Source organism: Etheostoma spectabile, chromosome 24 (assembly GCF_008692095.1).
Source record: "Etheostoma spectabile isolate EspeVRDwgs_2016 chromosome 24, UIUC_Espe_1.0, whole genome shotgun sequence".
NCBI lineage: Eukaryota > Metazoa > Chordata > Actinopteri > Perciformes > Percidae > Etheostoma > Etheostoma spectabile.
Window position 1 is genome coordinate 12623449 of NC_045756.1, and position 14514 is coordinate 12637962.

The 14514-nt window shown below is 41.6% G+C and overlaps 1 protein-coding gene across 1 annotated transcript in view; it reads right to left on the minus strand.

The window, feature by feature from the left end:
* Positions 1-981: 981 nt before the first annotated feature.
* The window catches only part of LOC116674151 (neuronal membrane glycoprotein M6-b), a 29754-nt gene continuing 16221 nt past the window's right edge, over positions 982-14514 (minus strand). The window contains exons 2-7 of the mRNA XM_032506656.1: positions 10263-10449; positions 8511-8670; positions 7523-7691; positions 5418-5491; positions 5273-5338; positions 982-3994 (exon numbers count right to left, since the gene is read on the minus strand). Coding sequence (XP_032362547.1) covers positions 3845-3994; positions 5273-5338; positions 5418-5491; positions 7523-7691; positions 8511-8670; positions 10263-10449 — 806 coding nt within the window. The 3' untranslated portion in view covers positions 982-3844. The remainder of the gene's footprint in view (positions 3995-5272; positions 5339-5417; positions 5492-7522; positions 7692-8510; positions 8671-10262; positions 10450-14514) is intronic.

Sequence of the window (14514 nt, forward strand, 5' to 3'; positions counted from 1 at the left end):
ATTGATAGGTTAATGAGGGGGATATGAAGGGGATTTCAATCAAATAAACACGTCTTAGCAGAGGTCCAATCAGGCCACATAAGTGAAATCACCTGTGTAGGTCTTGCGTTGTGTTGAGGCAGTTAAGTTAATTATCTTCACCTGGTGCAGGAGTTCCTTCTTGATTACAGCACACAGATGCTTCCAGCCTTACAAAGGTAAGATTGCTCTTGCTTTTTTTATTACGTTGTTGTTACAATAAAAACATTTAACAACTAGTTTATCTTGTAGTATAATTACAAATAAGGTTTAAATACATTCACGCATTTGGCAAAATATTTAACCCTTGTGTTGTCCTCAACAAATCAACGCTTTTATCGATGGTTTTTTTTTTCAATGTTTGTAACTTTTTCTTATGTTTTTGTCCCTTTTTCAACACTTTTTTCAATGTTTAACTTTTTTTTAAGTCAATAACTTTATTTTACAGTTATTTTTTGGAATTTATGGTCAATAAACCTCATTTATAGGAAATTATACCTAATGTTTGAGTTAGAAAAGCAGAAATTCGGAATTATTTAGACAAAAATTAAAGGAATGTATATTGATGGATAATCACAGACTAGAATATGTCAACTTTTACTCAATACTATTTCAAAACCACTTCAATAAAACACCCCAAAATTAATGAAAGTAGAGACGTGTTCTTGCCAAAGAGCATTGTGTGGAATTAATCATGTTATTTTGGGTAATTGTAAAGAACATTGACATAGGAAAATGGGTCATTTTGACCCAAGGACAACATGAGCGTTAATTTGCAAATATTTTGAGAATTGATCAAGAGTTTGTCAGTTTTGTAAAAAGTCCCCTCTTTCATTGGTATTTATCACTATTTTTAAGATGTTTTTATAGACCGAACAATGCACCAAATATGGGTTTGTTACCATAAACAGGAAGTACAAAAATTAGACCAAAAACAGAAGAACGAGACGGGAGACAACGGTGTCACGATAATAAAAAATATCGGTTTTACTAGAGAAGGTTACAAAAATCATCACTATATAGGAGCCATAGAACTATTTCCAACTTAAAAAATAAAACCATAATGAAACACCTACGGGGACTACAATGCCATCAAAGTACAATGGAGTTTTCTTTAGAAAAGAGTGGGTGGAAGTAGGGGGAGTTGTGGAAAAGGGGGGGCAAACACCGCCTACCATAGTTGTCAGTACAATTGAATACACATCACCTGAAAAACTGCGAAGACACAGTCATGTCTCCTTCATGCAAATAACGAGGAAACAACAACACCCTGACACGCATCGTCTTATAGGAAATTGAAGTTTGCCTTTACATCAACCTGGTGGCAAAGCACGTATATTTATCAAACATAACACACATGGCAATATAGTCCTTTTTTATACAGAATAGACAGCTGCACACATGGACAATACTGACATGCTTCATCTCATCAAAGTTCAATTATTTGTCTTCTTCAGTGTTTTTTTTTTTTTTTATAGGATAAACTAACCAGTGATGACTGATGTAGAATATAGTTTATGATTAGTTAAACATTTTCCGATTTATAAAATGAATGTATGAAAATTCCTGACTTGTTCTAATTCAGTGTAAACATCCAAAACAGTCTTTGTGGCTCATCTGAGAGGCATGACGTTAAAAAAGAAAAAGAAAAGAACGAGTGACTTTGTTTTTTGAATCAACTCACATGTTGATGAGTCACTCATTTGGCTGGCCATCAGGGGAAGGGGGAAAAAAAATAAATAAGCACAAACAAGTTCCATAAAATCATTATTACTGAATCACAAGTAGAACTCAGCTGCCTTAAACTGATAAAACATTTAAAAAAAATCAATTTCCATATTTTTTTTCTTCACATTTTAAAATGTATACGTCACGAGCACCTCAATCCATCATATCATAACTGCACTGTATCCCTCTCACGACATATCATTTAAGATGTTAAATTACAATTATTATTATATCAAATGCAGAACTAGTATTTGAGTGCTAAACACGGATCTCAAAGGGTACATTTACATATATGTGTGGAAAACATTAATAAAAGAGCATGGCAAAACGCTGATTGTGTTCTCCCTGTTTCCAGAGAGGTGTAAATCGAGCTCTTTTAGGGTGGTCCGGCTATTTACAGGTGAACTTCATTCACAAAAGGAGGAATTTTAGAAAATGAATGACCAGTTTTTCCCTGTATAATTCACACAGGAGAGCGTACCAATCGGGTTAGGGTTAGGTTTTAAATGGTGAAGCTTTGGAAAAGAACACGACTGGCCAAAATCGATTTGGTATGATACCTGAGGTGTGTGTCTTTTTTTGTGTTAAAAGACCCAGATGGATTTATCTGTGATTTCAGCTGCCGCTAGTGAGTGTAGCAAACCCGTGAAGGTCTGAAAACGCTTATTTGCTTTGTTGCCGAGAGTTAGATAGGAACTTTCAGGTTCGTATGGTAAGTATCAAGCTAACGCTAGCAGCCGGGTTAGCTTCCAGTCGTTTAGCTTAAACAGCTAGAAACAGCTCTGGCTTTGTCGTGAGAGAAACACAATCAGCTTACCAAGCTCATTAATTAACACGGTGTATCTTGTTTGTTTAATTCACACAAAAACCAAAGTGTAAAAACGACAAGTTGTGGTTTTACGTGGTGGTTATGGAGCCTCTACGAAGTCGCTGCACCAGCCAAAGAGGGATTAGTCTGGCGTCGTAAAACCACAACTTGTTGTTTTAACACTTTTTTTGTGAGAATGAACACAACCCTGAGATAGACCATGTTAATTTGTGAGCTTTAGAAGTGCTGGGAGGCAGATTTAGTTGCCTCTGAACGGAGCAAGGCTACAGTCTCTATGCTAGCTTGAGCTAGCCGGCTGTTAGCTAGCCTCAATCTTCTCATCTAACCCTTGTCAAGAAATAAGCGTTTTCCCCGAAACTATTCCTTCAGTAAAACTTTGCTACACCTCTGGTCTTAAATACCTTGGCAGCTAAATAAGCGATGCTCATGTAAATGCAAAACAATCCTTGAGATACCTTATAATTCGACTCTTTCAGGTGTTTCTATGAAAGAGGGGGGCTGGGATGCTTTGTGTGTTTTTACGGGATTCTCATTCCCCCTTATTTTCTTTTTTGTTTCGTAATAGTGCAACAACGTATCGAGCATTAGCAATAAAAAGTCTAAAATGGAGAAGAAAGTAAAGGAGAAAAAACCTAATGAGCGCAAAAAACATAAAGAAGAAGAAAGATCGTAATAGTACCTGGCATACTGTTCAGAGAGTATTAAAAAAAACACCAACATTCGTACACATTCGCACAATATATTCATATTCATATATATTTATATATATGCATATAAAACACCAAAAAACAGAGGAAGTTGGTCGCTGCCTGGCTTCCCTGTGGCTGAAGCAGACAGTGAGCAATGTTTTTTTTAGGCTGTTAGGAACTGTGTTGAGAGGCTGTGGTGGCTCAGGGCGCGAGGCCATCACAGCCGGGCCACGTTCACGAGCTGCCGCCCACAAGCAGGGGGGAGGAGACGCTTCTGAACTGATGTAACGTAGCCTACCTGAGCTCGAACCCGGCGGGCGAGCTCTCCCGTTCTGAAGCATCTGCCTCCATCCGGGCCTGCCGCTCCTCCTGATCCTCTATTCTCTTCCCTCCCGGTGGGAGCTCACGACTCTTAATAAACGTCACGGACAGGAAGAGGATGGAGAATCAGGAGGTTGGGGGGCTATCAAACATGATCGAGGTGGTTTGTTTTAACGGACGGAGGGATGGGTGGGCGCTGGGTGTTACAGGGTCGGGGGTGGAGAGGAGATGGTTGGCGGCGGAAGAGGATCACTTGTCCTTATGAGTAGGAGGAGTTCTGGCCCTCCTTGGAGCGCGCCTCGGCCTCCACATCCTGGTCGTCCTTGGTCTTGATGTCCTGGTACTCGTGCGTGGAGACGGCGCTCCTCAGGTAGGCCCAGTTGGCTCCCAGAATCATCAGGTAATGGATCTAAAGAGAAGCAGACATGTTTTCTTCATTTACTTAAAGGACATGAAATGATTGGTACCCTGTCCCTAGTCCAGTATGTGTAGTATACGGTTTAGCTCCTCAGTACATCTGACCTGCCCACTGATCACAACCCTATCAGGCCTCTAAGGTCATCAGGTTTGAGATCTTCTAGTACGCAAAATGAAGTGTGACCTATGGTTCTGAGAGCAAAGAGCAAAATACACTACAGTTAACATCGCACTGTGATCGCAGTGTAGGAAACTGCATACGAAAATGATCCTTCTTTATCTGTCTGTGTGTGTGGTCGCATTTGTATGTTGTATGTTCAGTTTTTTTGTTGATTATCCTGTTGTGTTTATAGCATTCTTATTTCTATTCTTGCTTTGTTTTAATGTGTAAGGTGTTTTTAATGTAAAGTACTTTGGGTTTAATTGAAATGGAAGGTGCTAAATAAATCAAATTGACACTGACATACTCATATTAGGCATGTTTCGAGTATGCATTCTCAAAAACAGTATTTATACTTGGAAAAATACTTGACTCTTTTGTTTATGCTGTTGCTGGATCTGTTCTCCCACAATGCAATGCACATAGAAAACGGTAAGGCTGTCTGTGGATGGTAGTGTAACAGCAACAGTAACAGAAACAAAAAATATCTGCAGCTGTGGGAATTGTGGGTCAACATAATGTTGAGACTTTTTCCAATGAGAAGAAAAAGGTTGAAATAAATGTTTAATGGTACAACATTGTCTGACTGACTGAGCGTCCAGATTTTATGTACAGTTAAAAGACAACAGGTGATTTCAGTAAGTGGTAGTTGAAAATACGACTTTAGCAAAATAGTAATCAAACACAAAGAAAATAATCTTAAAAAGTTTAAATAGCCTACACATTTAATGGTACTCCTGGCACTTTTTTGCACACATGCTTTTTTCTTGTCTTTTTTTAATATTTTGTATCCCTTCCATACCTCCACAAAAAGGTTGGCTGGAAAACAATGCAGAGAGGGCTTTCAGAGGAACATTTTTTTTTTTTAGTATCTCCATTTCCCTGGACGTGAAACAAAGCAGCCTGCCTCCGCAGCCGAGTGAAACACTGACCCCCCCGTCTACACACACTCACGCAGCAGAGGCAGGCAGAGGGGTTGGATTCCAACCGACAGGATGACACACTGACAAAACGTGTGAGAGGGAGGGTTGCTATGGCAACAGCTAGGCACGCCATGGCAACGTGCATATTCTGAGAGGCACATTATCAATGGGATTGTGGACGGCTTACCAACGCGATGACGGTGGCACCGGCCCCGGCGAACGCAACAATGTAGAGGTGGTAGGACAGGTAGAACTGTGGATGGAGAGAGAGAGAGAGTTAGAGTAGAGGAAAGATAAAATAGAAAAGAAAGGCCGGGTCAGTGTCCGCTCACCTCGCTGGTGTTACAGATGTCTCCCAGTGTGGCTCCACAAGCTTTTCCAGGGGTGGCGTTCCAGGGAATGATACCTGCAGGATCAGAGAGATAAAACATCACAGGACTGCCGCTTTCTCATCTGAGACAAGAAGCTTTCTCTCCCCCCCCCACCCCCACCCCGTGATTCAAGGCATTATAAATCAGGCTCGGATAAAGATTAAAGGAAACACGGCTGATGCTGTCCGGAAGCCTCTCCTCCAGGAATAACATGGGTCATTTATTCCACTTACTTCTTTAGTTCTGAATACTGGGTTTTATATTTTATATTCTTCCTTTACTTTGAGTTGTTTTCATTAACACTATCATTATGAATAAGACAAAACACGAGCTTCATCAAAAACCTGTAACTCCGATGATAATTTGATGACTGACAGTAATTGGGTTAAATATTTCATACGTTGTAAAGTACGACCAGCATGTGTGATCCTCATCCTACTCTGCAAGCGGGCCAGCTGTCCTTCAAATGTGGGTCACATGCTGTACGTTGGGCCATTACACAGATATGCAATCATAAGAGAGCGCTACTGGGCTGTAATTCTGCAGGAGGGTGGATTTTCATAGAGATGCAATCAGGCTCTCAATAATCTAAATGTATTTTTGACGTCTTCTTATATAGAAAAATGACCTTTTAAAGCGAAGCGGACCAGGAGATAAATATGTGGTGTGTATAGTGTCGCGGCAGACAGCAGAGTAAAGCCTTTTGGATTAGTTTGAGACCTGTTTCTATATTTTGCTATCCAGGAGGTAAAGCCTGGGCTGCGTGTGTGTGATATTCTCTCATGTGCAAAGTTAAAAGCTCTTCCTGCCGAGGCTAGCCGGCACGTTCTGAGCTCACTTGCTTTGAACGGGGGAATTTCTCTTGAAGTTTGAAGACATGTTATACAGCATGCAATCTGATCTGTTTTACTTTTTTTTTCTAAATCAAAATACCTAGGGTGATTGCTTCTATGATTAGGTTTTGGCAGACAATTTCAAAAATAATTAGCTAGTGTGAAAGGTGTTTGTGTCCCACTTTAGGACTCAAACAATGATTTAAATTACACAGTTTGAGACAGGAAATTCTCTTTAGTTGACCTGCTAATGATTCATAAACATTTAATTGATCTAAATAGGCTAAAAATCTTCTCAACTGACCAATGACATTTAAAACATTGTGCGGATACGTGTAGCACATTTAGCTTCTTATAAAACACACCACGTTTCCCATAAACCCTGTTGCTGGCATATACTTGGTACCATCTTAGTTCTAAGAATAATATATAATATAATATGTACTGTATTTAAACTGACGATATCGAGATTAAAACTGGTTTCATAAACCCAGTTATCCATGCCCACCTGTCCTGCAAGCTCCTCTCCTGCACACCTGATCCAATTAAACTGTAATGCCAATGTGCCATCCCTAATTAGATCAGGTGTGCAGAAACCGAGCATGAGCAGAAATATAAAGGGCAGGCTGGCCCGGATGACTCGAGGATGAGCTGAGAAGCGCAGCTTAGAGGCTGTTTTATTCATTTTGTTTGGTTTTGTTAATTTCACACGTCATCGTTGGACCGTTAAACCCAATTTCAGAGCTACAATGATCACATGTAGGCCACGTGAAATGGGAAATCCCAAATGAGCTTATGAAAGCTTTTCGAAGGGGGCACGATAACAACAAACATACAACAGATAATGTACAAACCAAAAACTCAATTTACCATAGACACAAAATAGACAAATCCAGAAAAATCCAGGAAAAAAAATAAATCGTCCCTATCTTGTGGTATTTATTAGAATAAAATGGCACTGAGGGGAAAATCCACCCTCTAATACTTCATCATTGTTTCAGAAACGAGCTCCTGAACCTGACAATGATAATTGTCAACTTTTTGTATCAGGAAGCAGATAGATTAAATCCACCTGCTGACATAAGCCACAACTGATGTTTTTTGTCAAGCGTTACCCTGGAAGTCACTAACTAAATTCAATGAGACAGGGTGAGGAAACAAGTCATGGAAGCATGCCCTAAAAGCCACAAACCACATCAGGTACTGTAGTGGGATGAAGGTGGGACAGCTCACCGTACTGCCTCACGTCCACACAGATGGAGTCAGGTGAGGTGATGTTGGCGTCAGGAGCCTTCATGGCAGCGCAGGTATTCCACATATTAAAAAAGAGGAAAACGGGTATCGCCGTGAAGCCGAAGATGGCGAGGAAGGCCAGAGCGAGGATGTAGGTCAGGAACATGAACTAAGGAGAGGAGAAAAGAAAGGAGAGATTGTTTTTTTTTTTTTTTTCCAGTATGTTTGCATTAGGAGAACTGGGTTAATATTATTCCCTGGACACCTCCACCCACCCACACACACATTCATAGTGTCAGTGTTTAAGCTAATGTTACTGGACATCTGCAGAGTAATCAGGCTAGAGAGGACAAACTGTGCCAGAGTTACCCTCAAGTGAGAGAGAGAGTGTATGTGTGTGTGTGTGTGTGTGTGTGTGTGTGTGTGTGTGTGTGTGTGTGTGTGTGTGTGTGTGTGTGTGTGTGTGTGTTGTGGGTGTGTGTCACACAAAATTAATGATCGTTTTGTGTTCCTTTTTATAAGCCTGCTACACTATTTATTAATATATAAGAACACAAGATACACATCAGAGGAATTCAATCTTATTTAGAGGCTTTTTTGAGTGTATCTGGGTCAGTGGGGTGTGATGATTTGCAGCACCTGGTGTGTGTGTGTGTGTGTGTGTGTGTGTGTGTGTGTGTGTGTGTGTGTGTGTGTACTATGTTTAACTACATTTGTGGGGACCAAAAACTGGGAATACAGTATACTTATGGGGTCCTGACAGCTTTGTGGGGACAAAATGCTGGTCTGTTTGAGGACTAAGACTTGGTTTTAGGATCAGGGTTAGAATTAGGTTAGGGTTGGGGTGAGGGTTAAGGTTAGGCATTTAGGTTTGATGGTTAAGGTTAGGGTAAGGGGCTAGGGAATGCGTTATGTCAATGACTGGTCCCCACAAAGATAGTGAGACACACGTGTGTGTGTGTGTGTGTGTGTGTGTGTGTTGACGTACAAAGGCAGTGATGCAGCGTCCACAGACGGTGGTCTTGAAGTCGCTCTGCAGCTCCTTCTTCACGGCGCTGGTGGTGTAAAAGCCCTCAGCCAGCAGGACGATGGCGTAGACGAAGAAGAAGGAGGCGATGCCGTAGATGATGTACTGAAAGATCTGGATCCTGAACACACACAAACAGGAATTGCGTGTTTAGGTCGATATAATAGGTGTAATTTGAAATGAATCAAAGCAAGACTTGTTCTGGTATGGTCAGTACTGTGTTCTATGTTAGCCATGTTTATAGATATGATACATTGCTTATGGTAGGGTATGCAGTAGAATGGCACAATCATTTTTGAGATTGGTGCTGGAAACATCGCCAGAGAGAAGAAGCTGTTTAGCCTTTCACTAAAAAGGTAGAAAATCGAAAACTACCAGAAGGCAATGCGCCGCACCAGACCAATAAATGCTCCCACTGATGGGTGATGTAACAGAAGCTTGTTGGGCTTGTTTGTATTAGTCTGGATCACAGACAGTTCATTTCCTGGATAATCGCCGGAACAGAAGAAAATGTGGACCATGCAATAAGGCGGGCCTGCTTGGCTCTTTGGGTGAATGACTGTAAAGATTTACGGCGTTTAGTATCTGACTGGGACATTTTGGGCAACCTGATCTTACAGAATTCCGTGAAATGAACCTGTGGCAGTTTCCCGGAATCGCAAAAAATTCTGTGATGGGCCCACGGACGACTTCCGTGAAATGAACACGACCCTTAAGTAAAGGAAAAGGTTGTGGGTGGGCTTACGTTCCGTGACACGCAGGAAGAATGGAACCATTAGGTTTAGGAAAAAACTCGCTATCCAATCCCCTCTCCCGTTAATTTTGCACCAATTTCTTAAATACTGCTATCACCTTGCACATTGTTTCCGTGTGGCACACTTGATTTCCACACCGATTCCCACGCCACCACCACGTAATGCGGCGTTAACAGTTTGTGATCATTTCACGGAATTCTGTGAGACCAGGCTGTTTCGGGACCAGTTGGCGGGATTTGTTATGGACAAAATACACACAGCATTACACTGGTAAGAGCACATGACCAATTATGATTATCCAGCTAATTTATATAGCTGACGTTACTGTAATGTGTGAACATTTAATTTAATATTGTATATGCCGTTTTCTCTCCGGTGGATTTCTACGGACTCTGGTTAACTGCTCCTCAGATCTGTGAGGGTAAATCCGGACAGCTAGCTAGACTAATCTAATCTAAAGACTAATGTCCAATCTGAGTTTTCTGTTGCACGACTAAGACAACCTTTGAACGTACACAAAACAAGATCCTTCCTGTGGCTATTTTGCAGAAACACCGTCATTGTGTCCGGGTCTTAGCACCGCCCGTAACGACTGTGATTGGTTTAAGGAAATGCCAATAAACCCCGAATGCTGTGTGGACCAGACCCTCCTTTGCAGCGCTGTGGAGGAAGGTCTGAAAATGCGAGACTAGTTTGTATTGACACACACTAGTACCAGTAGCCTATAGTCACTGTTGTTTCAAGGCTTTCTACTGAAACCATTAATGGTGCCAAGAGCTCATCAATGATTTATCATGCTCATTTAGTCTTCATGAGAACTGAGTGTGAAGCCTGTTAGCAGAACACCGTATTCCAGTATGTGTATAGTGCTATAGTGCTTGATTTCACGGCTGATGAGGGATTACGGATAGCGTAGTGGCAGCTGTTGTGCGCCAACTGAACCACACTGAGGACTTACACCAACGCGAGGGTGGCGTGGTCCGTGGTGACCCTGGAGAAGTGGTTCTCCAGCATGGTCAGGGTGCCGGTCAGAGCCACGTGGCCACAGCCGCAGAACAGAGCCACGCCCGAGAAGCAGAGGATGGTGGCCACTAGGGAGGCGTAGGGCACCCCGCCCAGACACTTGATGCAGCACTCGAAACATCCTGCAGAGGGACAAAGCGAGAGCAGGGTTAATGCATTGATACAAAGCTTTCTTGTTGAAGTTAGCTGTTAGAAAATTGCCTCGGAGGCTTGAAAAATGCTTTTTTTGCCCTCCCCTGACGGATTTAAAAGTGCAAAACTAAACCAGTGCTTCAACAGAGTAAGCTGCTGCAACACAACACTTCATCCAGTGGCTCGATCGGCTCAGGTGATGACACTCACTGCAACACTCGACGCACTATTGCCCACTGGTTTTTAGACATTACTCATGTGCAGGGACCTACGTGGACGTTCATACTGTTGAAGAGCAAACCCCACCACCTGTAAGGCACGTAGCGCGGCTAATCATAGCATCTTTCACAGCTAGTCCACTTAGAGCTCGGCTGGGAGAGCTGAATGTTACATGCAAGCTGTGCTGCATGCTCACATCCTACACTGCTCAAAAAACGACTTCATCTCCCTTGTCTTTAAAGAAACATTTCAAACTACTTTTTATCCTTCTTTCTTAGGCATGAATAACTCATGAAGTGGCACGTTTCATACAGTGGCTTGCATAAGTTTACACACCCCTGCTAAAGTTGTTTTAAAAAGAGGAATTAAAAAAAACATCTTTTAGAAATTGGTTTTAATGCCTTAATTCAAATCATTTAGGATAATCCAACCTTTCGAGGACACATATTTTCTTTGTGAATGAATATTGTATTGTAAATAAATAAATGCTCTTTCTTAAAATACAGGGGGCATAAGTATACACATGCCTATGTTAAATTTCCAAAAAGGCAGGCAGATTTTTGTCATTTTTAAAGGCCAGCTATTTCATGGATCTCTGCACTATGCATTCTGATGCCTGCATTCATCCTGATCCATACTGGTCTTTAAAAATAAAAAATCTGCCTGTCTCTATGGGAATTTAACATAGGGGTTTGTATACTTATGCCCCCTCTATTTTTTTTTTTTTTTAATCAAGACATTAAGATCAATTTCCAAAAAGTGTTTTTTATTCCACTTTTTAATCAACTTTAGCATGGGTGTGTAAAGTTATCCAAGCCACTGTACCTCAAAAATACTAAAAGTGTCTTTGCTTTCAGATGGTGTTACTCTTGCAGAGGAAAGTGAGAATAAGGCGGATGTTTTGCTTCCATTTACTTTTGGTTTAAATGCAGTTACAAATCCAATGCAAACCACGACTATGACATAAAAAACCTGAAAGACGCTGAAACTGGCCCGCACACCTTGCATATATTTAGATTTTTCTTCAGCATTTTTCTCATTTTTCACAACTCCAAAATGATGATGAATGATGGACAATTATCCCTTGTGCTCAAGCACTTTCTACAGAATGATGATGATGATGATGATGATAAATTAGTACACTTGTTCTTCATTAACCGTAGCGGCGCGGGAAGCTCATAACTCACTCGGGAGATACAGGTACGGGGAATGCGGTGCTTTCTGCTCCCATCACAGTCGAGAAGATGAAGAGGAATAAGAAGAAGGGAAAATAACACATCGCATTGAGCACAAGAGTTCCATCTTATATAACACCCGTTTAAAAATAGCTCTTCCAGCAAAGCAGGAAGTTACTCTGAGGGAAAAAAGAGAGACAAAATGAACTGTCTTGTGTGTGCCACTTTGCTGTTTCCATGACAACCTGCTCCAATTGACAATTCTGAAGCATGATTATTTTATGTTCAGGAGTTTGTTGAATCCAAACATTTCTGTTTGTAAAGCCTTAAATCTAGGATTGCATATCAGTGAAACTGCACTAAACACACAGTACTTCATTCAGGCCAGCTAGTGTTACGAGTCGTTATTGATTAGCTTAAAGGGACAGATTGATTTCAGCCCCACTGAGACAAAGGGTCAGCGACAGCATCACTGCTGGGAAAAGTTGGTTGACTCTCCATTCCAGAATGCAACGTCTCAAAAACTATTAAATGGATTATCCTAAATATTGGTAAAGATCATGGTTTCCAGAGGATGAATCCTAATGACTGTGGTGATTTCCTAACCCTAAGCCTAGTGCTATCATCCAATCCAAATTCACTTTGTGCAATACTTTGGCGGTAGCGGCATTCCTATCAGACTTAGCTGTGCATTGGGTTCAGTGCCAATTGGCAAATGTTAGCATGGTAACTATTACACCTGCTGATCAGCATCATGTAAGCATGGTGCCTGAAGTCCAGTCTCACAGAGCTGTAGTTTCTTGGTTCTTGTGCTACAAAGGAAACTGTAAGTGGATTTGGGAAAACCTTTCTGCTAAATTGGACAATTTTGCAAAATTTCATAAAATGGAAAAAATAAGATCAAATATAATGACACTACTCTGTAATTTCTGAATTTGTTTTCACAAGATTAGATTGTTTTAGCAACTTCACAAACTAGCGTTTGTAATTTAACACGTAGAACCAGTCACCAGATTAACCGTTTTATGATTACCAAACGGCTGGTAATTTACATCAACTTCAATACATTATTTGTGAAGCTAATCTGTTTCCATTTGGTACTATGATACTTTTGCATCAGTCTTAATACAGAAAGTTTCTCTCTGATAATTTACTCGAGGCTCCGCCCTCTGCTGAGGCTCGTTTCCGACCTTAGTGTGCAGGGTTGTGTGCCGTCACATATTGAAAACCCCTCCACTCCATGTCTTAATGAATGAAAAAACCCAAGCCATGAATCTAAGATGCAACGGCTCCCCTCCAAAGTGTGCTGCTGCCGCTGAAGACTGTGTGTTACGTAACGAAGCGGAGCCTCGTTGCATAATAGATCCAAATCCTATTAATGTTAATGAAGGAAGCGGAGAGGGGTGGAGAGGTGGAGCTGATAAGGCTGGATGGCTCTAAAATCCTGAGCCAACAAACAGGCCAGGCCTCGGGGGGGGGGGGGGGGGGGGACTGGGGGGCCTGCAATGGACTCACTGGTCGATTCAATGAGGACCCGGAGGCTGTTTAAAATGTTAGTCCTGTCTTTTTTTATTTTGAGAAGCAAATAAAACCTGCCAGTGAGACGTGATAATCCTGCATTTTTCAAGTGCAAATGAACAATTTCCATGTGTTGTTATCTTGATATTCAGGGACTATACCTCCATTCAAGGTTGGGAAAGGATCCAATTTGCAGATTTTTGTCTTTCTTTACATTTGAGAGTACGTGACCGGTATTTCAGGCTCATGTAATTCCTGCTGTTAACTCTATCTTCTCCCTGCCTTCATACAACTTCATGGGTGGATTCACAGGTTTCTTTTAAACACTGAGCGGGCTCCTCATCCGGTCCGCCTGTGGCTACGACTGTTTGTCAGCCTCAGTTTTAAAGTGCGCTAATGGGAAACAGACAGGCGAGAGTGGTCAGCTCCAGCCACCCCTAATGGAAATCAATGGGCTATTCATTAGAGCAGAATTTAGGTGACACACCGAGGCCGGCTCATTGCTCTCATTTTCTACCTCGCTGCATCTCGCTACCTCTCGTCTCTGCCCTGCTTGTCTTCTTCTCTGCTCTCTGTCTCTGAAATATGGCCGCATGCCCACGCTGTACTTACAGTGAGCCAGCTGGAGTTAATCGCTTAGACAATACGTTACACTCCTGCATACGAGGCTGTATCATATATCACCTCAACAATCTGAGACCGAGGGCGATGCATCAGTTTGCGGGAACATTTTACAGGGTGCCAGTGAAGGCGCCTGGCTCGCCATTATGAAAGAACGTGAGATTTGGAAATCACTGTTCATTTTGTCGAGCGACAGAACAGCAAATAATTTAACAGATTAGAGCGGCAATAAGGGATAACACCCCCCTGCTGTTGAATCTTGTTCCTCCTCTGCTGCAGCCTGCAGGACAAAACTAGAAACTGTTCCCGTACTTAAAGTACAACTTTACATTTGAAGCCTAGATGGATGGATGGATGGATGGATGGATGGATGGATGGATGGATGGATGGATGGATGCTCACTCTTTCTTTGTATTTTCCAAACACAAAGGGAAGCAATAAGAGGAGATACAGAAAAAAATGAGAAGCAATGATGGTATATGCAAGGAGTATGCAAGGGAGAAAAGGAAAGCAGAGGTGAAT